Below are 22,199 nucleotides of genomic sequence, written 5' to 3' on the forward strand. Positions count from 1 at the left end.
GGGGGATGAGATCTGTTTGGTGACAAGCATTCTTCCAAATATCTTTCTCTGTGTTTATCAGAAAATAGAAATTTATACAGATTTGGAACAACTTGATGGTGAGTAAATGTAGATGGAATTTTCATTTTTGGGTGAACTGTTCCTAGGGCTGCACGATAATTTATTGTGATACCACTAAATCCTATTGTAATCGAGCTGGCTGCGATATGCAATGTGTCGATATTTTTTTAAATGCGTAGCTTGTCCGTGAAGCACGGCTCTGGGATCAGTAGGAAATGCTGCTCGATCTAAAAGCAGTGCGAGTTTGAGTCACTTATAATGTGCGTTTGAAAAAGCAACACCCGTCAAACATGATCATTATAAATATACTTTATTATCATAAAAATACCTGATGAGGCTTGAGTAACAGTGATAAAAAGATGTCCATAGGCATTTCCTAGATTCTAGAAGGTGTTATGGTACTGCAGTGCGTATTTGGATTTTCCACACGAGAGCGCCCTCTTGCTTTCGGATGCAGCAGCATTTTCCCGTACTTCACTCAAAAGCTGTGCATAAATCACGTGATATTTATCGTCGGTTTATCGCGACCAGTGTTGGGTAAATTACTCTGAAAAAGTAATTAATTACGAGTTACTAATTACATATTCAATAGTGTAATTAGATTACTGGACGAATTACTCTCTCCAAAAAGTATTTAGTTACTTATTACTAATTACTTTCTATATCCTACATCAACCATGATTAGTTAAGCGATTGAAGGATAGACATGAAACGGCTCTTTTAATGCATTCAATCAAATAATATTAAACATAAGTACTCTTATTAACTGACCAAAATATTACAAATGTGAGAATTATACATTAAAGCAAGGATTTTAAAGTTAGACTTTGAATTTTGATGTCAATTCCACTATTGCACACACATATTACACAAAGTATTTAGTAATCCCTTACTTTACTTTTTCAAGGGGATTGTAATTAAATTACAGTAACTAATTACTTAGTGACTAGTTACACCCAACACTGATCGTGACAGCCCTACTAAACTAAATTTTTGCATTGTTCAACATAATTGTCAGCATTTTAATCATATCTTGATTTCTGGCGCTAATTTTTTATAATGTGACGTAAGATAAAAAAATGCATACAGTGAGACAAAGTTATCTAACATGGGTGTCCATTTGACACAGTTCATATTTTTTTTTCAAACCTAGAGCGCAAAGCTCACATTATTACTGCCCTCTATAGGCTCTGGGGGGAAATGATTCCATGAACCTTTCACTGGAGCGATCCATAGCATCAGAAAGAAAATACCATTCCGTACCACCACGTCACACAGTTTTTCTTTGAGAGCAAATTTCATAGCAGAAACCAAAACTTTTAGACATAAATTGAGGAGTAAGCATTTTTCTTCTCTGTTTAAGTGAGACTATTGACTTGTACCGATAAACAGCTGTCCACTTAAGCGCATAAGCGCAACACATATTGTGGCACGTCTGCCACCGTTTCAGGAGGTCGCTGCTTAAGTACCTGCAACTTAGAAATAAATCTCGAACACTGCGTCGCCTTTGGGGAAAACTTTCCGTATAAGAGCTCCCAAAAAGGCCCACGCCCAAGCGACCCAACTGTTCTGTTTGCATTCGTGTTTGTAAACAGATGAATAATTGAGCCAAGTTCAAATCCGCCGTGGCACTGGGGTGAGAGAGGAGGAGGAGGATAGACAGATGGCCTCGAGCAGATAGTCTAAGCGCCGAGCTCTGAGCGCACACACCAAAGAACGCGGGCCGGCATTGTTCCGCCCGCCAGGGCCACGCTGTCATGCGGCGTGCGAGCCTTCCCCCTAGAGCCAAGGTCTTAGCGTGTCAGTGTCCCGGGCCCATTGTCTCCGCGTTTTTTAATTTCTGGAACGCAATCGAGTGTGACGCCAAAATGTTTACCTAGCGTGTCTGCCTCAGCCGTGAAGTGAGGAAAATAATAAAAGACAGAGAAGGGGGAAAATATGTCCAAGGGTCTCAGCGCAAAATAATCCACCGTAATGCTGGAGAGTTTAAAGAGGCTTTGCCAATATCCTTCTGTTTTCAGAAGGGAAAAAAGAGGAGCTAGAGATAAAGAGCTTCGAAAAACCATCAGGAGAAAGAGAGAGAAAGCCGCTAAAAAACCCTCGGCCTCGATGGGATTGCTAATGATTGTTTTTAGAGAACAACAATTGTGGTATTAGGGCATAAGCAGCTGAAGATAACATCCAGGGGAAGAGGAACAGCGGCTTGGGGAAGGAGATAATGAGGGAAAAGTAGGGGATTCTGGGATGGGGCCCGCTCCGTTGCATCCATGCCCCTCTCAGGCAGAGGGTATCAAAGTTGCTCGCCCTCTCTCGTTCTCCTTTTGAAGAACTACCTTCTCTAATCCACAAAGCGCTGAATGAAAAAACGAAGCGGGGTTCAAATGTCCTCGCGGAGCAGACCTTGAAAAGCTGCGGGTGTAAAAAAAACTTACTTTCCTTCTGTAAATCACAGGCAACAAAAGTAAGAATGGCTTCTCATTAATCTGTCGTAATCTATTTCGGAGACAAACGGACAGACATATGTTGGTCTTTATAAAGAATATGATAAAGTACATGGCGCGCGTACGCGCACATTCAAAAACATGAGCCTATCATTCCTGGCGCTTTCGGTGGAGGCTTTGAAGCGATGTTGGTGAAAAGACCGGCCCACACACATACAAACTCTCCCTGGCTGTTGTCCAGCGGGCGAGGGGCTCTCGTCCAAAACAATCTGGCTGGTGGCACATGCCAACGAGCAAACAATGCCTTAATTGGTGAAGAAAATAGCGCCACCTGTTGGTGTCACAGCCCAGTCTTTATAAGGCGCACCTGAGTCTGGTTGCCAAGGCTGAAGTGAGTGAGGTCTTATAGAGGGCCTGGGGAGTCACCTGGCACACGCCGCGGTGCACTCCGGGCCCCCCTTTATTTCCATCTTTCTGGATTCACAAAAACACACAAACAGGAAGACAGTGGGGGGCAGATGGAAGGGTCACTGTCTCTGCCAGGTGGCCAGGGGGCCAGAGAATGAAGCCAGATAGAATCTCTCTGTATCTCTCAAACACACACACACGGGACAGAAATAGATACAAATGATTTAAATAAATTGCACTTGATTTTACATATACCTTAAATACCTTGTTATGGTGTTGTTGACTTTCCAACAACCTGTTAAGAATATGTCTAGCTCTTATTTTGAATCAAAAGAACCAAATAAAAAAGTATATTTAGAGCTATTTATGACTTTTCGCATTAAGCACCCCTATTCGTTTACCATAATGCTAATAAACTCATAAAAAGTATTATTTTATAAAAATGATTACACTTGATGTAGTATTGAGTTACAATATACTGGGTTCAAACGTGTGTCTCCATCAGGACTTAAAGGGATAGTTTCCTCCCCAAAAATGCTAATTCTTATCATCGTTAACTCACCCTCACGTCATTCCTAAACTGTATGGCTTTCTTTCTTTGACAGAACACCAAAGAAGATATTTTGAAAAATGTTGGAGACTAAACAACACCGGCCCCTATTGACTTCCATTGTATGGACACACAAACCACCGAGACATTTCTCAAAACATCTTCTTTTGTGGTCCACAGAAGAAAGACTTATATACAGGTTTCAAACGACATGAGTGTGCATATACTGTATAATGACAGAATTTTTATTTTTGGGTGAACTAATTGTCCTGACTGATTCTAGTTCTCCTTACATTATGACTTCTATGATATCCTAAGGATGATTTATAGCCTTGCAGTAAACGGTCCCACAAATCATTCTTTGTTCCTTATGGTTTGACGGAAGTATATTCCATATGGCATGTGAAATATAATGTGTTGACTTTCAGCTGTGTTTGAGACTTTTCTTAGAGCTAGTGTGCAAGCGAGCAGATGACTACATGCATAAATGAAAGTGTGTGGCAGATATGGAGTCGACATTCATCTCAGAAATGTCCATTTTCCTGCAGGCTGATTACCCATAAGACAGGCTTTTAATGTAAACCATTCACACGCACGCACGCACGCACACGCACACGCACACACACACACACACACACACACACACACACACACACACACACACACACACACACACACACACACACACACACACNACACACACACACACACACACACACACACACACACACACACACACACACACACACACACACACACACACACACACACACACACACACACACGCCCTTTTGCATCTAAACTCTGAGATGTTACATTACAGAAATTGTGATCTTAGGGCATAAACTCATTTAGATGTTTCCATTTATGCGTATGGGAGTAAACCATTATTAAAGGAATAGTTGAGTAATTCTAGCATTATTTACGTTCCCTCAGGTTGAAGGTTAAAGGGTTAGTTCACCCCAAAAAAGGAAAATTCTGTCATCATTTACTGACCCTGTTGTCATTTTAAACCTGTTTGACTTTCTTTCTTCTGCAGAACCCAAAATAAGATATTACGAAGAATGTAACCAACAGCGACAGTGCCCATTCACTTCTGTTGTAAGGACACAAAACCAGTGCAAGTCAATTGTTCGGATACCAGCATTCTTCAAAATATCTTCTTTTGCATTGAAGAAAGTCATACAGGGCTGAAATCACAGGAGGGACAGTAATTCATTTCATTTTTGGGTGAACTATTCCTTTAATTGTGGATCACAAAAGTAAAAATCTTTCATAAATAGAAACACAGTTCCGATTTATTGCAAGGTTATCAGATATTTTGATATTCAGTCATTTATCAATACCTTTAACACTGTGGCTCAGTCATACGGACTCCGATTATTGACTTTTTGCTGCTTATAAATAAAAATAATATTAAAGATTACTTTTGCGTTTCACAGTAAACATAACAGCGCATTGGGTTGCTGTTGGGCAAATATCGACTCCATTTTTTGGTGAACCTGCTCCTTTAAGACACACTGTTAGCATGAACAAACATGGGTCTTAGAAAAGATCCGCTCCAAGGTCTGAAAGTAAAATGACCTTAAGTCTTTCTGTCGCTGGATGTTCGTCTTGGTGCTGATTCTGAACGCGTGTGCTGGCTCTGCCTGCCTCCTCCGTCCTCGGTCCAAAGCCACAGATGCTGCAGTGTTTGTGTGTTGACTCCGTGTAATTTGTTTGCACTAATTTGTTTTGGGGTATCGGGGGAGTTCCCTTTTTAATTTGCCTCTCTCTGTTTACCCCTCTTTGTGGAGCACTGATCTGTTAAGCAGCAGGAAGAACAGGAAAGAGAGAGCGAGAGAGAGACGGGGCGTTGAAAATGCTAAATTAAAAGAAGGTACTATGCAGATTGTTTTAAGCTCTAGCTGCCCCGTCAGGCCCAAGGCCTCGCTCGCAGGCTGCACCTGCTCCATCCCGCGGGATCCTGGTTCCTGATCCGTGGCCTCTCTCTCTCCTTTTCTCTCTCCCCTGCTGTTTCCTCTGTACACCTCCAGTGCCTGGAAACGCCTTAATCAGCCCTCCTCTGCGCATGGATGGCTACCACTCATTAGCCTGATTGAAAAGATGGTGGCTCATGGTAAACACACACACACACACACACACACACACACACACACACACACACACACACACACAAGCGTACACATATGCACACACAGGTTGTTAAACATTAACATTCACACCTACTGTTTAGACATTACATTGTAAAAACATGTACATAAAATGTATCATTTAAACACCCAGGTCTAGCTATGTGGATTTGGTTCAGCATTTAAGGAATAGTTCACCCAAAAATGAAAATCCTGTCATTATTTATTCGCCCTCATGTCTTTTCAGACCTGCACCGGTTTCTTTTTTCTGAAGGAACACAAAGGAAGACATTTTGAAAAACACTGGTAACCAAACAAAATTGGACACATTGAATGCAACTGTATGGACACAAAGGTAAAAAGGATATTAGGTGAACGGTCCACCCAAAAATGAAAATTCTGTCATGAATTACCCCCAAAGTTGTTGCAAACCTGTATATTTTATTTGTTCCGTTGAACACAAAGACACTTTTTTAAATGTTAGCAACTGACATTTCTGGGACATCATTGACTGCCATAGTAGGACAAAATTAAATGGCAGTCAAAGGTGCCCTACAACTTTTAACTTTCCTAAATTCTTCAACAAAATATCTAATTTTGTGCTTAACAGAACAAAATTAAAAACAATATAAAATATATATATATAACAATTTATTCCTACTATGGTAGTCACAGATGTCCCAGAAATGTCAGTAGCTAACATTCTTCTAAATATCTTCCTTTGTGTTCATCAGAAATTTATACAGGTTTGGCACAACGTGAGGGTGAGTAAATGAAGACAAATTTTTCATTTTTGGTTGGAGTATCCCTTTAACGTGCGCGTCTTGCTCTATGGACTTGCTGAATAAATTAAAACCATCAAACGACAATAACAGCTGGGTTAAAAACTAAAGATCACAGAAGTGTGCTTCGAATACTGTGAGCTGTGTTCTTGCATTCATTGAAAAAAAATAAACTTACACGCACATACATTGAAATTGTCACAGCTATTTTAATTAATGTTTTTAATTGTTAAACAACCAGCCAATTCAGGATAACTAATAAACACTCATGAGGGTCTCAGTTATGCACAGTATTCTGTAGCCGATTCAGATTTGGTAGAATTAGACATATATTTATAACCATCATTTTGCCTCCACAGACAAGAAATCAACTTCGTAAAATATGGCTTCAAGCTAGTAACAGACCTCTACCAAAACTAACTTTGACATCTCTTTAATAAGAACATAATCCAGCTATGTTCTTAAAATAAATAAACATCTACAATGTATATACGAATATATTGTAAGTAAACAGATCAGATAGTTGAATATTGACGCGTGGTTTCAAACGTGAAACTGTTATCAGGAGTCAAAAAGGCAAATTTGAAGTATTTCTTCAATTCTCAGGCATGACTTTCGGGTCACTGAAGGACCTAGATATTTTTCATACCGTGATACTTTGTATCCAATAGTAAGCTGCAAGTTATTTCATATTTACATGTGAGAATGAGGTTGTTTATCTCCACCTTCAACCAGACTCGAGGGATACAGATATAGAGAGGAATTCTATACAGAGAATAAAAATTTGATCGAGGATTTTGGTGCGGTTTACACCAGAGCACATTGGTAGACGCACACACAACCACACATGCAGGCAAATGATGTTAACAGGTAACCATATCATACACACACGTTTAACATATCTGATTGAATGGACCCTGTTTCACTGCTATTATTTTCCGTAAATTTCCCATCTATATCTTAACATTGTCCAAGATCTTTCAACAATTGAAAAAAGTGCAAAACAACGATAATAAAAGTAAACAACATAACTCTGCATGAAAGTTAGAAGTACCCTAGGGATATAAATCAAGTCATTTTGAGTATCGGCTTGGGTTTCAAGTAAATTCAACAGAAAGAGGGTAAACTCATCATGCGACTGCTGATCACATTAACATTTCCCTCAACTAAGGCAAATCTGCATAAGTATACACGCGCTACACTTTGGTGCCCCAATCACACACATGGAGGAAGAAAAACATTTTCACAACCCTAATGCATAATCAGTCTGACTCCTACATCAACAAAGCTGATGACTGTTCAGTGTTCACTATTGTTGTTATTGATATTTTAAAATGGTCTTTTAAGGCAGACGCTCGCAGGGATGAATGTGAGGGCGATAAAAGCGTCTGCATGGGACCCACGTATAGTGTGAATGGTCACAGTGCCCTCTAGTGGTAGCATATAAAGAACACAGGCCTAGAATGTAGAACCAATATCGCTAGCAGGAAGAGAGACAGGGGATAGAGAGAAAGGTCTCTTGGGCTTATACGAACGGCTGCAGTCAGGCACACAGGCATTAAGCACCATTCAGTCCGATCAAAGGTCAGCTGAAACTGATGATATAGACTGGAGCCCAAATAAATGATAATTATATAAAGGGATTCTATTTTATTGCATGATCAGCCTAAATATTTATGATTGGACTCGTTTTGTAATTTCTGTTCACCCAAAATGGACAATTCTGTCATCATTCTCGCTTATTCCAGTCCAAATTCTGGTAACACTACAATAAGGTTCTATTTGTTCAAATTAGAAAATGCATTAGCTAACATGAACTAACAATGAGCGATATGTTTTTTCACCATTTATTAATTTTTGTTCATGTTAGTGAATGCCAATACAATTGTTCATGTTAGTTCACTGCGCACTTACTAACTTTTGATTTAGTAAATACTTAAATTAACATGAAGTAAAATGAATAAATGCTGTAGAAGTAATATTTAGCTTAGTGTAAAGTGCTACCAACGTTCTTTTTTTGATGGAACACAAAAGGAGATTTAAATCATGTTCATTGCTGTTTTCTATGCAATTACAATGAGAACGGACTGGAATATTTGTGAGCTCCAAAAGGCTTTAAAAAGTTCCTTTCATGGAAATTCACGTTAAAAAGTGACAAATACATTATTGAAAGTTTCTTCTTTTGCGTTTTACATGAGTCATTTAACTTTGTATGAGTAATTTATGACATCGGTTTTTATTATGAGTGAACTGCTTTAAGATGCGAGACCAAAACAGAATTAAACGCTTCATAAATCTTTTTTTCCATACGAATCTCATATTCTTTAACTGATCTGTAAGCAGGAAATATCAGTGTTAAAAATCAATGAAAACTTTTAAGTTCATGTTGGCACAAAGGAAATCAGTCAATCCTCTGAAGTCTAACTGTCAGCCTCACAAACATCCTGCAAGTTACAATATTTTGCTCCATGATTCTGTTGAGATCAAATATTTGTATGATCAGTTTTGTAAAGAAATAAGCAATGACTGACATTGGAACAACATTAAAAGTTTGAGCTGCTGTTTGTACAGTAATGTTAACAATGATGTCGCTGCAGTATCAGTTCAGGCATTACAGCAGTAAGACACTGAAAGTTTTACAACAATTGAAACCTCGGGTGACTCTGCCTAGATGGTTCCCATCCCAAATGTTAAAGAAAAAAAAAATTCTTTAAAAATGAAAGCCAACTACCTAGACTGAAACTGTGCAGCAACTCATATACCGCAACTATTCCAAGATGTAAAATAACAGTTTTTACGTCTCACCTGCATCCATCCATGATTGATATCATGTTAAAACTCCTTATGTCTCACGCATATACACACACTCTCTTCTTCAGGTCCATCGAAGTGGGGTTCATCCAGACAGGAAAATGTGACCCGTGACAACAGCTGAACTCGCTGTAATATAACCAGTAGCATCTGACAAAGGGCAGAGGTGACATGATTTAACCCTTGACCTGCTGCTCAACATCTGAATTCAGCATTTCAACATCTACTTCAATGTCAGAGTCAGAGAGCGAGTGTCCGGAATGCTGTGTGTCTTGCGAGTGTGTGTCAGCGTGTGACGGGGAGCTTAATTCACTTTCCTCTAAAGTGTCTGTCCTGGAAAAGAGTGCAAGGTCCAGCAGGCAGGTGGGCGTCCCACTGGTGGTGTCATTGTCGCTGTCATAACAGAAGTCTTCTAAGTCCACAAACCACTCGGGCCAGAACTTCCTCCGTATGCGCTCACAGTACATGGCCAAATTAATCAGTTCTCCTGTGAACACATGTCACAGGTATGAGGAGGACGTTCATGTTGTTCGCGGTCATTGCATCTTTATTTTTTGTACATCAGAAATGAATGGTCACTGGAGGATGCCAGACACTTTAATGTTACGCTTAACTTCATATTAACTTTATATTATGGTTTGGTTTCGCACAGAAGAAAGTCAAACAGGTTTGGAACAACGTGAGGTGAGTAAATAAAAACAAAATGTTCATTTTTGGGAAGGTTCTCAAACCTTGTTAACCAATCACTATTTTTACAATGCGTCTCAGCCCCAAGTATAGTTATGTGTTTATAGACAATAAAGTGGAGCACTTTTTTTTTTGAATTTTCCATATAAATTATACGGAAATATGATTGTTAATATATAATTTTCTATTTTTTTTACAATTATCCATATAGCTACACCACTTTATCTCTATTCACCCTAGAATAACAACAGGTTTCTGTATTGGTGAGTGACTGAATCACATAAGCATAAATGAATGCTTGTATCGCCATCTAGTGGACAAACTAAATAACATTTAACAAACATTCTGGCATGGAAAAAGTGTCAAAAAAAATCTGACATCTTTTGCTTGCCATTATGTAGTTTCAAACCCAAGGCTAAACAGTATTTGTTTCCACATAAGATGGCATGGGTGAATTGGGTGAACTATTCGTCTAAATATTAAATCATCAAAATCCCTGATGTGCATGAATCTCCAATTATTATTGTTGAATCTCCCAAACAATAATTTTCGTGACTGATGAGAGCGTCACACTACATTACAGTTGTCAGGTCCTGCTCACCTTTAATAAGCTGCTCGGGCCGTGTGCCAGGCAGCGTCCACATGGCTTGTGCAAGGTGACCAAACACTGTAGCATCCACACTGGACAGCTCGGAACCCATGATGTACTTCTTGTCCCCTGACAATCCAGAAAATAAAACAAACAAGGACAAAAAACAGACATTACAAATATGTTTTAGAGGCATTTGTTTAAAACTGCCATTAAAAAGCCTGTAGTGTGTTCAATTATCAGATGGATTAAATGAGAAATGGAAGTTCTCGGTGTGGATCAGAGCATCTGTTGCACTGGCTCGTCCAGTGAATGAATAAAAAAAAAAAATAATTACATTAATAATACTATAATGATATCAGATCAAAGCAACACTGTGCATTGCAATTCCTCACCTAGCAGTGTGGCCAGTGTGCGCATGTCCTTCTCCATGAGCGTGTAGACCTCCTCTTTAGTAAAGCAGCCAATCCCGTGACAATACATCTCCCTCTTTACAATTCCACCTGTCAGATGGCACATAATCCATTTGAGCAGGTCACTGAGGGGTCCAGGAAGGTCCAGCATACTCTGCGTCTCATGCACATTATCCACCCACTGACAATATGCGATGGTCCTGTGAGACATGAGGAGAAAGACGAGAATTAGGGATATACACTTTTACTTGTTAAAGGTACAGTATACAATAATGCATAGTTTATAAGATGTTACTTTTATATGGCAAATAGTCTCCGAATTCTAAACTACTTATAAATGAGGAAAACTAGAAGGAGTAATTAATAATACGCATAAGTGACTCATATAATATGCTCATTTATAATTCATACTCATTTAAAAATGAGCTGGTAACTGTTGAAGCTTTAGTATCTAACACAACGCAAACTCAGTTTGCCCTTTGAGATTAAACTCTGAATGAATTCTCTGCTCTGTGATTCTCTGAATCAAATTAATTAAAGCAGTCTTTTAATTAACGTCTTCGCTCGCTAGGCAAAGCATTAATAAAAATCATTCATCCAAAATGGCTTCAAGGGCTGCTTTCTGGGTTCACTCCAATTCCAACACTTCATGCTGGTGAACTTATCGCTCAAAACGTACTCTGAGATCAGGTTTAACTTCAACAGGTTTAAAGTTACAGGATGTCACTTTGCAGCCTTAGTGACATCATTATAGTTGGAGAAACATGTAGTTCCGCCCCGAACTCATGCCATGGTTAAATCAGTAATGTTGAGTCATATTGAAAGCAATAGCAGAAGCATTGACATTGGGTTTATACCTTTTTGTCCCATTGTAAACAACTGTTACTCACAAATATCCAGCCATTTTATTAAACATAACAAAATATGTTACTTCCGTGAATCAGTCCTGTATGCTTTGCACCACATTTATACGCCTCTCAGCATTTCTGAGTGTTGAATCTAATATTACTCTGTCTTTCTGTTAAAATGGGTCAAGTGCATAATATGATCCATTTCCTGATCAAATCACTTTGGTACTATAATCCAGATTCAATTCAGTTATTTACAGGTCAATAAATGTCCCTGCTCAGCAAGCTTTTCAGCTGTCATATACTACAACAGGGTAGACACAGATCTAGAGCCTCTCTCAACAGCTCCGTAAACCCATAAATGATTAAATCAATAGCTATATGGGACATAGCCCACATCCACATTGAGAAGTGTGTCAATGTAAAAACATTATGTGCAGAACAAGAAAGACAAAAATAATACAGTGAAAGAAGTGAAGATGGGGGAGATAAATTGGGTTTTAAGTAAGGAGGGTTATACCAATTCTCCTCCCTTCCTTCCTGTATTTTCATTTTAATGTAAGAGTTGTGCTAAAGATACACAGTGCAGCTAAAATCCTGTTTCAGCACACAACTCATGTCAGAAATCATCTTGTGCATTTACATTTCAATTGTCTCTGTGTTTGAATTATAGCATTTTATTATTACGAAAATGGCTAGCAATGGTCCAGCCTATTTTTTATTGAATCATTTGGCAAAAAGCATTATAAATATTACTCATTAACGTAATATAATGTTATTTGTTTGTTTGATCCTTTTGGTAACTTTAAGCCCTTGTTTGTATTAAAACTCATAAAAAGCTGTTCAGTACTCTAGTCAATAATCAGTAGGCGTACATTTGACCATCAGATTTGAGTGTTGGCCCAGCAGCAGAAGTCTGACTCATTCTGAATGCTAACGCATGACTCACCAGTACAAATGTTCCTCCACCATTGTGGTGATAACCCGCGCTACTGCCTGCTCCTGAGCGCTCAGACTCTTGTTCAAACTCACACCCAGTTTTTCCTCCAGGAAGCCAAAAATAAATTCAGTTCCGCACACCTGTTCATAGTTATACTCAATCCAAGGCATCTTGCCCTGAGCAGAGAGGCTTCCATCAAAGTAGTTCTGCAGTGGAGAAAAAAATGTGGGAGAGAAGACTGAGAATACTGTTTTATTTATATTTTATATAATTAAAATACTTATATACAAATACTATTATATAAAATATTTATATACTATGTTTTTACACACGAGTTACTCATATCAGATACATTTCTGTATCAGATTACTAGATATTCATGAAATTCATTGACAATTAAACAGCAGATAGTACAACTTCCGATAACTGCATGCGACCTCTGATCAAAGATTCCAAAATTGCTTTACTTGATAGGGCAGATCAACCATGCGCAGATAGGTTTCCATTTTCAGGCAGAAAGGTGACAGGCTTGGCACCCCGTTCTTTGGCCTCGAGAACTGATGGAGGATGATGGCGTCCTTAGAGTCCAACTCTAGCTCTTTCCTGCAAGATCAAATAAACACCGTCACTCCTGTACTACTTCCAAAACGTTTAGGTTCATTTAGTCATTCCTCACGGATACATTTTTCCACATTTTGGAATAATAATGAACTCATTCAAACTAATGGAATAATACAAATGTAAAACGTTTTGTGTGTGTGTGTGTCAGGGTTTAAAGTCTTTACACCTGCACTTTAAACAGGGCTCTTTATGAAACCTTAACCATTACGAGTATATTTATTCATTTGATAGATGCTTTTGCCCAAAATGACTTGCATAAGGTAGGTATGCATTTTACTGGCATGTCCGAGTTCTTGGGGTACAAGAACTCATTTGTGAGCTACAGAAACACAATTCACCCTAAAATATTGTGCCAAACCCCCTAATTTGGTGCTATTTGGAATAGCTTTTCTTGGAGTGCAGTGGAAAAGAGTCAAGACCTTATACTATAATTATGAAGAACGGGCAGGTTGGGGATGTTTAAAACAGCTTGAGGCAAGAAGCAACTAGAATCTAAAGATAGCTTTATTGCGTTCTCACAAAACAACACAGCCTCGTCTGAACTCTACAAACTGCAACAATATTCTCTTTGAAAGCCACATTCTAAAGAATGTCTTTTGCATAACTTAACGATTCATAGATAACCAACCCATGTGCCTGCAAATCACCATCTTTTGAGGGAGAAGAAAACTGTTATTGTTTTGGCTTTGCTAAAATCCCTTCACACAGACCAAAGGATTACATTCTAAAATGAGTGAGACAAATCTGCCCACATTTAGCCATTATCAATAAAAAAGCACTCGCTCAATTGCACATAAATCAAAGATTTCTTATAGATGATTAAATAAACAAACCCAGTAAAAGCAAAAGGCTTGTGCATAGAAAATGGATGACTAAATCTGACTTTCTGTAACAGCAGGATGCTGCTCATTGTAGGCTAATATTACGGATTACAGCAGTATGAATTGAATGCTGCAGAGACCGGAAGTCGAGTATGGTGCTGTCCACTACTCTGTGGTGCTGAAAATTCCCCATCAAGTATTTTATGAGGACGGCGACGTCTGTTGTGTTGACACACCAACAAACAACACAAGACACAAATCTATGTAGCCCATTATAACACGAGCCACTCTTTAACAAGATAAATGCCTGCAAACCCGTAAGAAGCAAGGAAGGTCGTTCGTACGATACAACTCAAGGACATCACGTTCCAGCGTCAACCAAACAGTCACGATCACGTGCCATTCAATATGACGCTTATTTACAATACATGACATTGATGCATAGATCAAGAATAAATAGCTCGATGACTGTGTTTTTTAAGAATGTAAACGAGGGCAATTCCGGTGCAAGTATTGATGACAGGGCGTTTTCACGTAGTGACGTGTGGACAAACACTGCATGTGCATTTGATTTAAAAAACGTGACACAGACCTATACAAATCCAATTATAAAATCAGTTAGAATTTCTGTATTGCTTTTTTCAGCACTTCTGTCCATCTAAGTGGTTCGATTAAAACGTCTGCGAGTATAATGAACGATCGAGGCCTCAACACTGACCTGATGGAGAGTAGCTCGTGCAGCAAATAAGCCGCCGCGGCCAGCAGCGCACCTCCGGTGATGTAAAGAGTCTTCCTCCACCAGGAATCCGACACCAATCCCGACATGATACCACCAAAATCCTGCAGCGGAACGGCTACTATGTACCCATAAAATGAGTGACGTTCATCAGAGCCGCACAACCCGAAGGACGGGCTCTGATTCCGGCCGAGATCAATCACGAGCGACCGGGAGGAGGCGAATCCAGCGACCCAGTACATACTCTCTCTCTCCTCCCGCTTGCTCCATCAGATCCTACGCCACTTCATTTATCCGTGTAATAATAGACATGTGTTACATGGTTGTATGTTATTTCAGCATCATTAAACAGAAGAGCGGCATTTTAAGGGGAGGTGGCTCCCGCGCGCAGATCGGCATCCTCCTTTGTTTGCTTCTAGAGCTGCGTGATGTCACGGCGCATCACGTGGACACTAAGCAAATGAAACACATGTCGGCTTTTAATAACCAATTAAACCAAACGAAACTGTAATCCTAAGCCTGAACCTATTCAGAACACTCTGGTTTGTGTTATAAAATCGCTCTTTTTCTTTTCTTTAATATAATTTTTTTTAGCCTAGAAAATTATACTGTAGGCCTATGTAATACATAACGTGTATTGTCAGATATAGATCATAGCAGATTATATTGGACTATAAAATATACACATAATAAAATATATTGAGAATAGGTTACACTTATTTTACACCACGCAGCTTTTGGGTGTATATTAAGCCGATCAGAAATAAAGCAATAAGGTCACTAGGCTTTCTACTGAAGCGAGCTATTTAAAAAATACAAATGAATGATTATTGTAAATACTTTAACACAACTTTAAAAAGTATTGCATATAACAGCCAACATTACTGATTCATACAGACGGTTTCATCAGACGGACACACCTGGCCCGAAGTCTGTGTTTAGTTGGCTCTCCCGTTTTTGCCAAGTTGTTGATGTCCTTAGGGCAACATCATGTTGACCCAGGTACAACATTTAAATCAACCAATCAGATATAAGTTTACAGTTTATTTTAAGTTTAATCTTCCAAACAGGATTAGGTGCTTCTAGACCATTGTTTTTCACTCTCCCTCTGATTTTAGGGGTAAGTTATGGTTAGGGTTTGGTGTGGGTTTAGGTTTTATTTATAAAAATGTTGTCCTTAGGTCAACAAAATATGTTGCCCTGAGGACATCAACCACTTGGCAAAATCAGGTTGAGCGTGTTTAGTTATAAAATAACAAAATAGAAAATAAGTTATAAAATCAATTCTTCGGGGAGGTCTACCAGAAGTTAAGTTTGGGCCACAAATGTTTATGCTGTTGCTGCTGAAACCGTCTATAAAAGAAAGCTTGTTTGGAAAGCAATTTTTTCCTAAGTTTAACAGTAGAACCCAAACTAGAGAAATGTTCGCACTGAATAAAAAACCTTCTCGAACCATGCAACTGACAAGATCCATTCTTAGTTTACGAAGTACCAACACTTTGTGTGATCATATTATTATACAATTGTCTTTTTTCCTTTTAGATTCATTTTGATTGAACATGATCCGATCAATGGTCAACACAACAAAACACCACATACTGTTGTAAGTGGTGTGAATCAAAAGTGCTTCAGTCAAGACCTCAACTCAATTAGAGCTACACAGCTTCATGACTGTAGTTTTATGAAGCAACATTTACATTTTTTGCTCAGTGATGCTGCACTAATGCGACATAAACTGCAACCTTGAGTCAATAATTGACATCCTGTTCTGACTTCAGGTGAAGTCTGGTGGCACTTCCAACTTTTACATAAGCTCAGCTATAACTTCTGGCTTGGTGTGGCTCATCCAGGTTCTCGCTTTCGCTCTCGGCCCAGACCCGATCAGGCTGGGGTTCCTCTTTGCGTTTGATGGCATGCAATGCATAGTTGATGGCTGTGCTCTGCTGCCAGCCCCACGCTCCTGTGAGAGGATTGTACATCATGCCTCTGATAGCCTCCACATAGAAACCAACTGGGATAAAGAGAAAAAGACGATTAGTAAAAAAAGTAACAAATGCTGCTGTGAAACAGCAACAGAGTGGTCATATTGAATAATGATGTATAGTTAAGCAGGCCTTTCCTAAAAAGAGTATATGTCGTACAAACAATTATCACCTATAAAATGTATCTGCCAACCATTAAAATTACACAAAGTGATACAACAGCGAAAGAAGACGGAAGTCAAGTGGTTTAATGAATTGTTAGGAGACATTAACATATTTAAAAGTTAAAGTGAAACATGGAGACTCACAAGACTCCAGTAGTCGTTCCAGATCCTCCGGGCTGATGAATTTCTCCCAGTCGTGAGTTCCACTCGGTACAATCCTCAATAGCTGTTCAGCTGCTACAATCCCAAGAACGTAGGATAGACTGGTTTTGTTAATAGTGGTAATGAACAGCGAGCCACCAGGCTGAAAAACAGACGGAAAAACTCCAGCCTTTTCACATGTTTCTATTTTCATGAATTATACGATTTTTGTTTGTTTTTACAGTTCAATGATTGTTTTTCATTCTAATCAATTACTGAAAAAATGGAGCACGCTGAGGATTTTTTGGCGGAGAGAGGAAAGTGCCTCTTATTTGAACTGTATGTCACAGCATTAGGGAAGATTATAGGGATTTGGACTAAATCTTTTGAGAATGTGTCTTCTGACACACAGATTAAAACAGCCTGTTTACTTCTCTGGACTGGGAATCTCACACATACGTAGTTACCCTGATTGGCATTGTTTTAGATCAAAGTGACACACCTTCAGGACCTGCTGGCAGCAGCTGGCAAAAGCATCCAGGTCAGCCAGATGTTCCACCACCTCAGACGCCACAACAGCATCAAATCCCTCTGCTTCATCCTCAGCAAGCTCTTCCAGGGTGCAGGCCTGATATCGAACCCTCTCCCGTAGGTCAGGATCGTAGGAGGAGTGCAGCTCTGCAGTCCGCACGCTGTCCTCTACTGGGTCGATCCCGAACACATCTGCACCCATCCTCCCTAGTGGCTGAGAAAGGTAAAAATGCTGGTGCTATTCTGATATCAATGTCCTTTAGTCGTGTGCAGCTAAACATTTTACAATGGTAAATTATCTAGTGTATTTTTCTGTTTCATGTGATTTCTAGGTGACTGAAATTACTTAAAGGGACCGTTCCTTCATCCTTTACTGAACCTTATTTCATTCCAAACCTGTATGACTTTCTATCTTCTGCCAAACACAAAGAAATATATTTTTAAGAACGTTGGTAACCAAACAACGGTGGACCCCATTGACTTCAATTATTCACAAAACCACTAAAACATTTTTCAAAATATCTTCTTTTGCGATCCACTGAAGAAAGTCATACACAGGTTTTGTGCCACATAAGAGTGAATACACGATGACAGAATTTTAATTTATGGCTTTAAGGCACCTTAAAAAAAATCACAAAAACATACAAATTGCCCTCTGCTGGTCAGATAGGGTAATGTTTCTGAAATATTTGCCTTAAAGGGATACTTCACCCAAAAATGAAAATTCTGTCATCATTTACTCCCCTTCGAGTTGCTCCAAATGTGTATAAATTTCTTTGTTCTGATGAACAGAGAGAAAGATATTTGGAATAATGCTTAGAAACCAAACACATCTCGACACCCATTGACTAACATAGTAGGAAAAAACAATGGGAGTCAAAAGTGCCCCAGAACTGTTTGCTGTCCCACATTCTTCAAAATGTCTTCTTTTGTGTTCAACAGAACAAAAAAAATGATTACGTAATTTTTCCTACTATGGGAGTCAATGGGTGTCGAGATCTGTTTGGTTATAAGCATTATTTCAAATATCTGTCTCTGTGCTCATCTGAACAAAGAGATTTATACACATTTGGAGCAAGTCGAAGGTGAGTAAATGATGACAGAATTTTCATTTTGTGTTTACAAGACGCTACACTTAAAGGTGCAGTTTGTAAAAAACGCCGCTTGATGGGCGCACGATCAAAACAACAACAGTGGCGTAGCTTGATGACGCTGTGAAGGAGCGTGGAATGATGGGATCTGTTGTCTTCAACTCCACCGCTGATGGCCATCAATCAGACGGGAACGAGAAATCATGTTAGCGGATGAGGTAAAGTTTTATAATTGTTGCGAATAATTGTGGTCCATAAATAAGTGACTGCTCGAAACAAGTTAGTGGCTTGCTGGACGCTAGACACTGCTTCCGCATTTGTCCATGACACGGTTGTCATGCAGTTTCTACATCAGTAAAGGCGGTAACAAAGGGGAACGCGGATATGACACAATTGACAGACGACTGCACAGCCCCGTGTCACTGTTTAGAATGGCGATTTTCTCACGATTTACAAGTAGTTGGAAACATTTGAGATATTGCAAGTACTCCGCTGAACAAAATATATAACACTAGCTTAATGGTTTTTGGATATTTTACTGCAAAATTGTTACAAACTGCACCTTTAAGAGTCATCGCACACAAAAACACAACAATGACATATCAGTCAGGGTGATAGCATGAATAGACTGTGTTTATCTCTGTGAAGAGAAGCATGGGCGTGAAGCTGTCTGTTTTAATCAAGTAGTTCTGTTGGAAGCTTTTCAGCTTTAATTTGTGCCAGCTAAAAAAATAAAGACCTCGAAAACCTCATATCACATAACAACACCACCATAAAAGAGTGCATGCATCCAAATGTTGTTTAGTAAACAGAAAAACTGTTGTTGCAGTAACCAATGCAACTACCGCAGTAATTTTCATTTTACTTTCTTTATGGTGACACCATAGTTACCTCGCTCAGCACACCTCCACCGCAACCTACATCCAGTATCCTGAGACCAGTCAGCAGTTTGCCTGAGTGCCGCACGCCATGGATGTTCAATAAATTATCCCTGTAAATGAGGTCAAAGGTTACAAATTGATGTTAAATGAATAAAAAAAATGCAAATACACATAAAACAGAAAATCTAAAGCTCATCACAGCATGTGCTTCCTGAGTCACTAAAACGTCTTACTGTTAGTCCTGGCCACACAAATGCTTCTGACCATCCTAAAGCAATTACAGATTCATAGTTGGTCTTTTTGGACCCAAAGGGTACATCTTGACATTCCACTTCAAATGCTCAGACGGGCACTCAGTTCTTGCACACCAAGACAGCCTGAGGTGCTCACTGCCAATCCTGTTAACTCCTTTTAGTCCATCTTTATCAACAAACCGCACCGTCTGTGACAGAATCTCCTACCTCTTTATTCTCTTCTTGCCTGATCTCTAGAAAACACACATTCTTCAAATAAAACATGATGACCAGCAACAGCAGAGAGGTTCCTCATTAAACAAACACCCTGGAAAAAAAGGAGAACACAGTGCAGCTCGCGTTTTCCGCGCGGTTTTAGACGCGAAATGTGAATCGGGCTTTAGTGTGATCTGTTTATAGCATCGTGTTAGCTTTTTACTTCTGCCGATTGTATGTCGGCTTCAAAAATAATATATGTGGTCCTAATTTGTAAAGACTATCTTAATAGACAAAACATGAACAAATCATAAACCTTTGTTAATCACAGAGCTTATTTTTTGCGATCTTCCAAAAGTCTATGGGAAAAATGCGTAGGCTTTCGGTCGAGGGAACATCGCGAGGCTTACTTCCAGGTTATCTCTGAAGTACTGGATTATGGTTTATGAAATATAAATAAAATACAATAACAATATTCAGCCTTTGAATTGTACACCATAAATTACCACATATATTACATAAACAAACAAACAAACAAAAAATAAATAAAAAAAGGAGAGAAACTATGTAAAAAACACATTGTGAAACCAAAATCCATCAATAAAGAATATAGATATTTAGCTTTTGTATTATACACCTCTTTTAAACCATTAACATATAAAGAAAACTCTAGGGGGGACTTGAACCGGAGTTTGTAAAAATTTTCACCCTGGCAGGAGTTTTCAAAAAAGTTCGGTTTCAGTGACCGAGCACTGCGTTTGCGTGTGGACGAACGGAATAAAAAAACAGCGGTTTTGAAAATAACCGTGTTCGTGTGGACAACCTCATATTGCTTTGAAGGGAGGGGTGGAGTGTGCAGTTGGTTGCAATTCGCAACCTAACGATTAGATGCCACTAATTTTCATAAACTGGACCGTTAAAACCACTACAATTTGCATTAAATCCTTTATCGTGTTAGTGATTATTTAGCCTATATAGTTTAATAGCAGTGTAAGAATATAACGGTACACACCGTATGAAAGGCACTCTCAGATCATTCATGGAGTGCAGAGCAGCGAACTCTCCATGCAAGTCCCACCACTTGCTCGCCATGGCCTGAAACTTGCGCACCTCGGCGGGGTCCAGTGTGGTCTGAGACACTGTGCGGACATTTGTGTGGTGTAATCTGCAGGAAATACTGTTTTTAGTTTATTTTACTCGTAAAGACGCGCATGTAAACAAAAAACTGCGTAACTAAATTGCACACTGGGCTTTTAAGAAAAGCACAACACGATTAAATACATTTGCACATTTAATGGATTAAATGACTCACCCGTTTGACAGCTGATTTCTGTGACGGTGACGCAAACACACCGTCCAGCTGCACAGCGACCTGACTGATCTTCCATCGGAAGACACTTTCAGGATTGACTGGCATCTATACGTCGACTCCGCTAATAGCCCAAAAGCCAGTCGTCCAAATTTCTTACAGAACATAACTGCATACTAGTGTCGCATTCAGCCTAAAATTATCACCGACTTGAGTCGGACTCGTTCCAATGTGACCGTCGCGTGTTCTCGCAACGTTTGACGGAGTAGAAACTTAAACCGAAATATTCGTTCCTAGTCTAGCTGACTGTAAGAACACTGCTTTCTTAACAAAAAGGGTTTAAACAGCTCGAAGGAAATGACTAAATTAAATTTTATTTCGAATGTAGTATGCCGGGCACTTTACTTTCTTAGCAAAAAGGGGTTTAATATAGCTTGAGGGAAAGTAATTTTTATTAAGTTGTTGGTTTCCGTCTTGACAGGCTGGTGTAAAAACTCTCTCAAAAAGATTAAATACACAATTGTCCTGTATCATTCCTATTGTGAAAACTTGTAATCGTATATAAACATGAACTTAGACCATGTTTTTCATTGGACAAATTAAATTCACCATTTTCATTAAGTATTGTTATTTATGAAATCAATGTTTTTAATCAATATTTAAAGGGAATACAGATGACCCCACTTGTAGTAAAACTACAGTAACAACAAATTTATTATGGTATCACCACAATAACCAGTTCGGTAACCCACCTCTACCATAAAAGTCTCTACCATAAAAAAACCTGGGTAATTTTCCTAGGAAGAGGTTTT

At 39.1% G+C, this 22,199-nt stretch overlaps 2 protein-coding genes across 2 annotated transcripts; both read right to left on the minus strand.

Moving 5' to 3' along the window:
- Positions 1-6,122: 6,122 nt before the first annotated feature.
- faxcb (failed axon connections homolog, metaxin like GST domain containing b) lies at positions 6,123-15,257 on the minus strand. The gene is made up of 6 exons (XM_057341248.1): positions 14,822-15,257; positions 13,129-13,264; positions 12,671-12,867; positions 10,856-11,073; positions 10,473-10,589; positions 6,123-9,671 (listed from the first exon to the last, which is right to left on the minus strand). Exons 1-6 carry the CDS (start codon positions 15,079-15,081, stop codon positions 9,361-9,363), a joined length of 1,239 nt encoding a protein of 412 aa, XP_057197231.1. The 5' UTR covers positions 15,082-15,257; the 3' UTR covers positions 6,123-9,360.
- Positions 15,258-15,578: 321 nt separating this feature from the next.
- Positions 15,579-21,981, minus strand: coq3 (coenzyme Q3 methyltransferase). Its single transcript, XM_057341249.1, has 6 exons — positions 21,391-21,981; positions 21,091-21,243; positions 19,640-19,739; positions 17,629-17,871; positions 17,130-17,289; positions 15,579-16,850 (listed from the first exon to the last, which is right to left on the minus strand). The coding sequence occupies exons 1-6, from the start codon at positions 21,552-21,554 to the stop codon at positions 16,654-16,656; spliced, it is 1,017 nt and encodes a 338-aa protein (XP_057197232.1). The 5' UTR covers positions 21,555-21,981; the 3' UTR covers positions 15,579-16,653.
- Between the last annotated feature and the right edge of the window lie 218 nt (positions 21,982-22,199).

Source organism: Triplophysa rosa, linkage group LG8 (assembly GCF_024868665.1).
Source record: "Triplophysa rosa linkage group LG8, Trosa_1v2, whole genome shotgun sequence".
Classification (NCBI taxonomy): Eukaryota; Metazoa; Chordata; class Actinopteri; order Cypriniformes; family Nemacheilidae; genus Triplophysa; species Triplophysa rosa.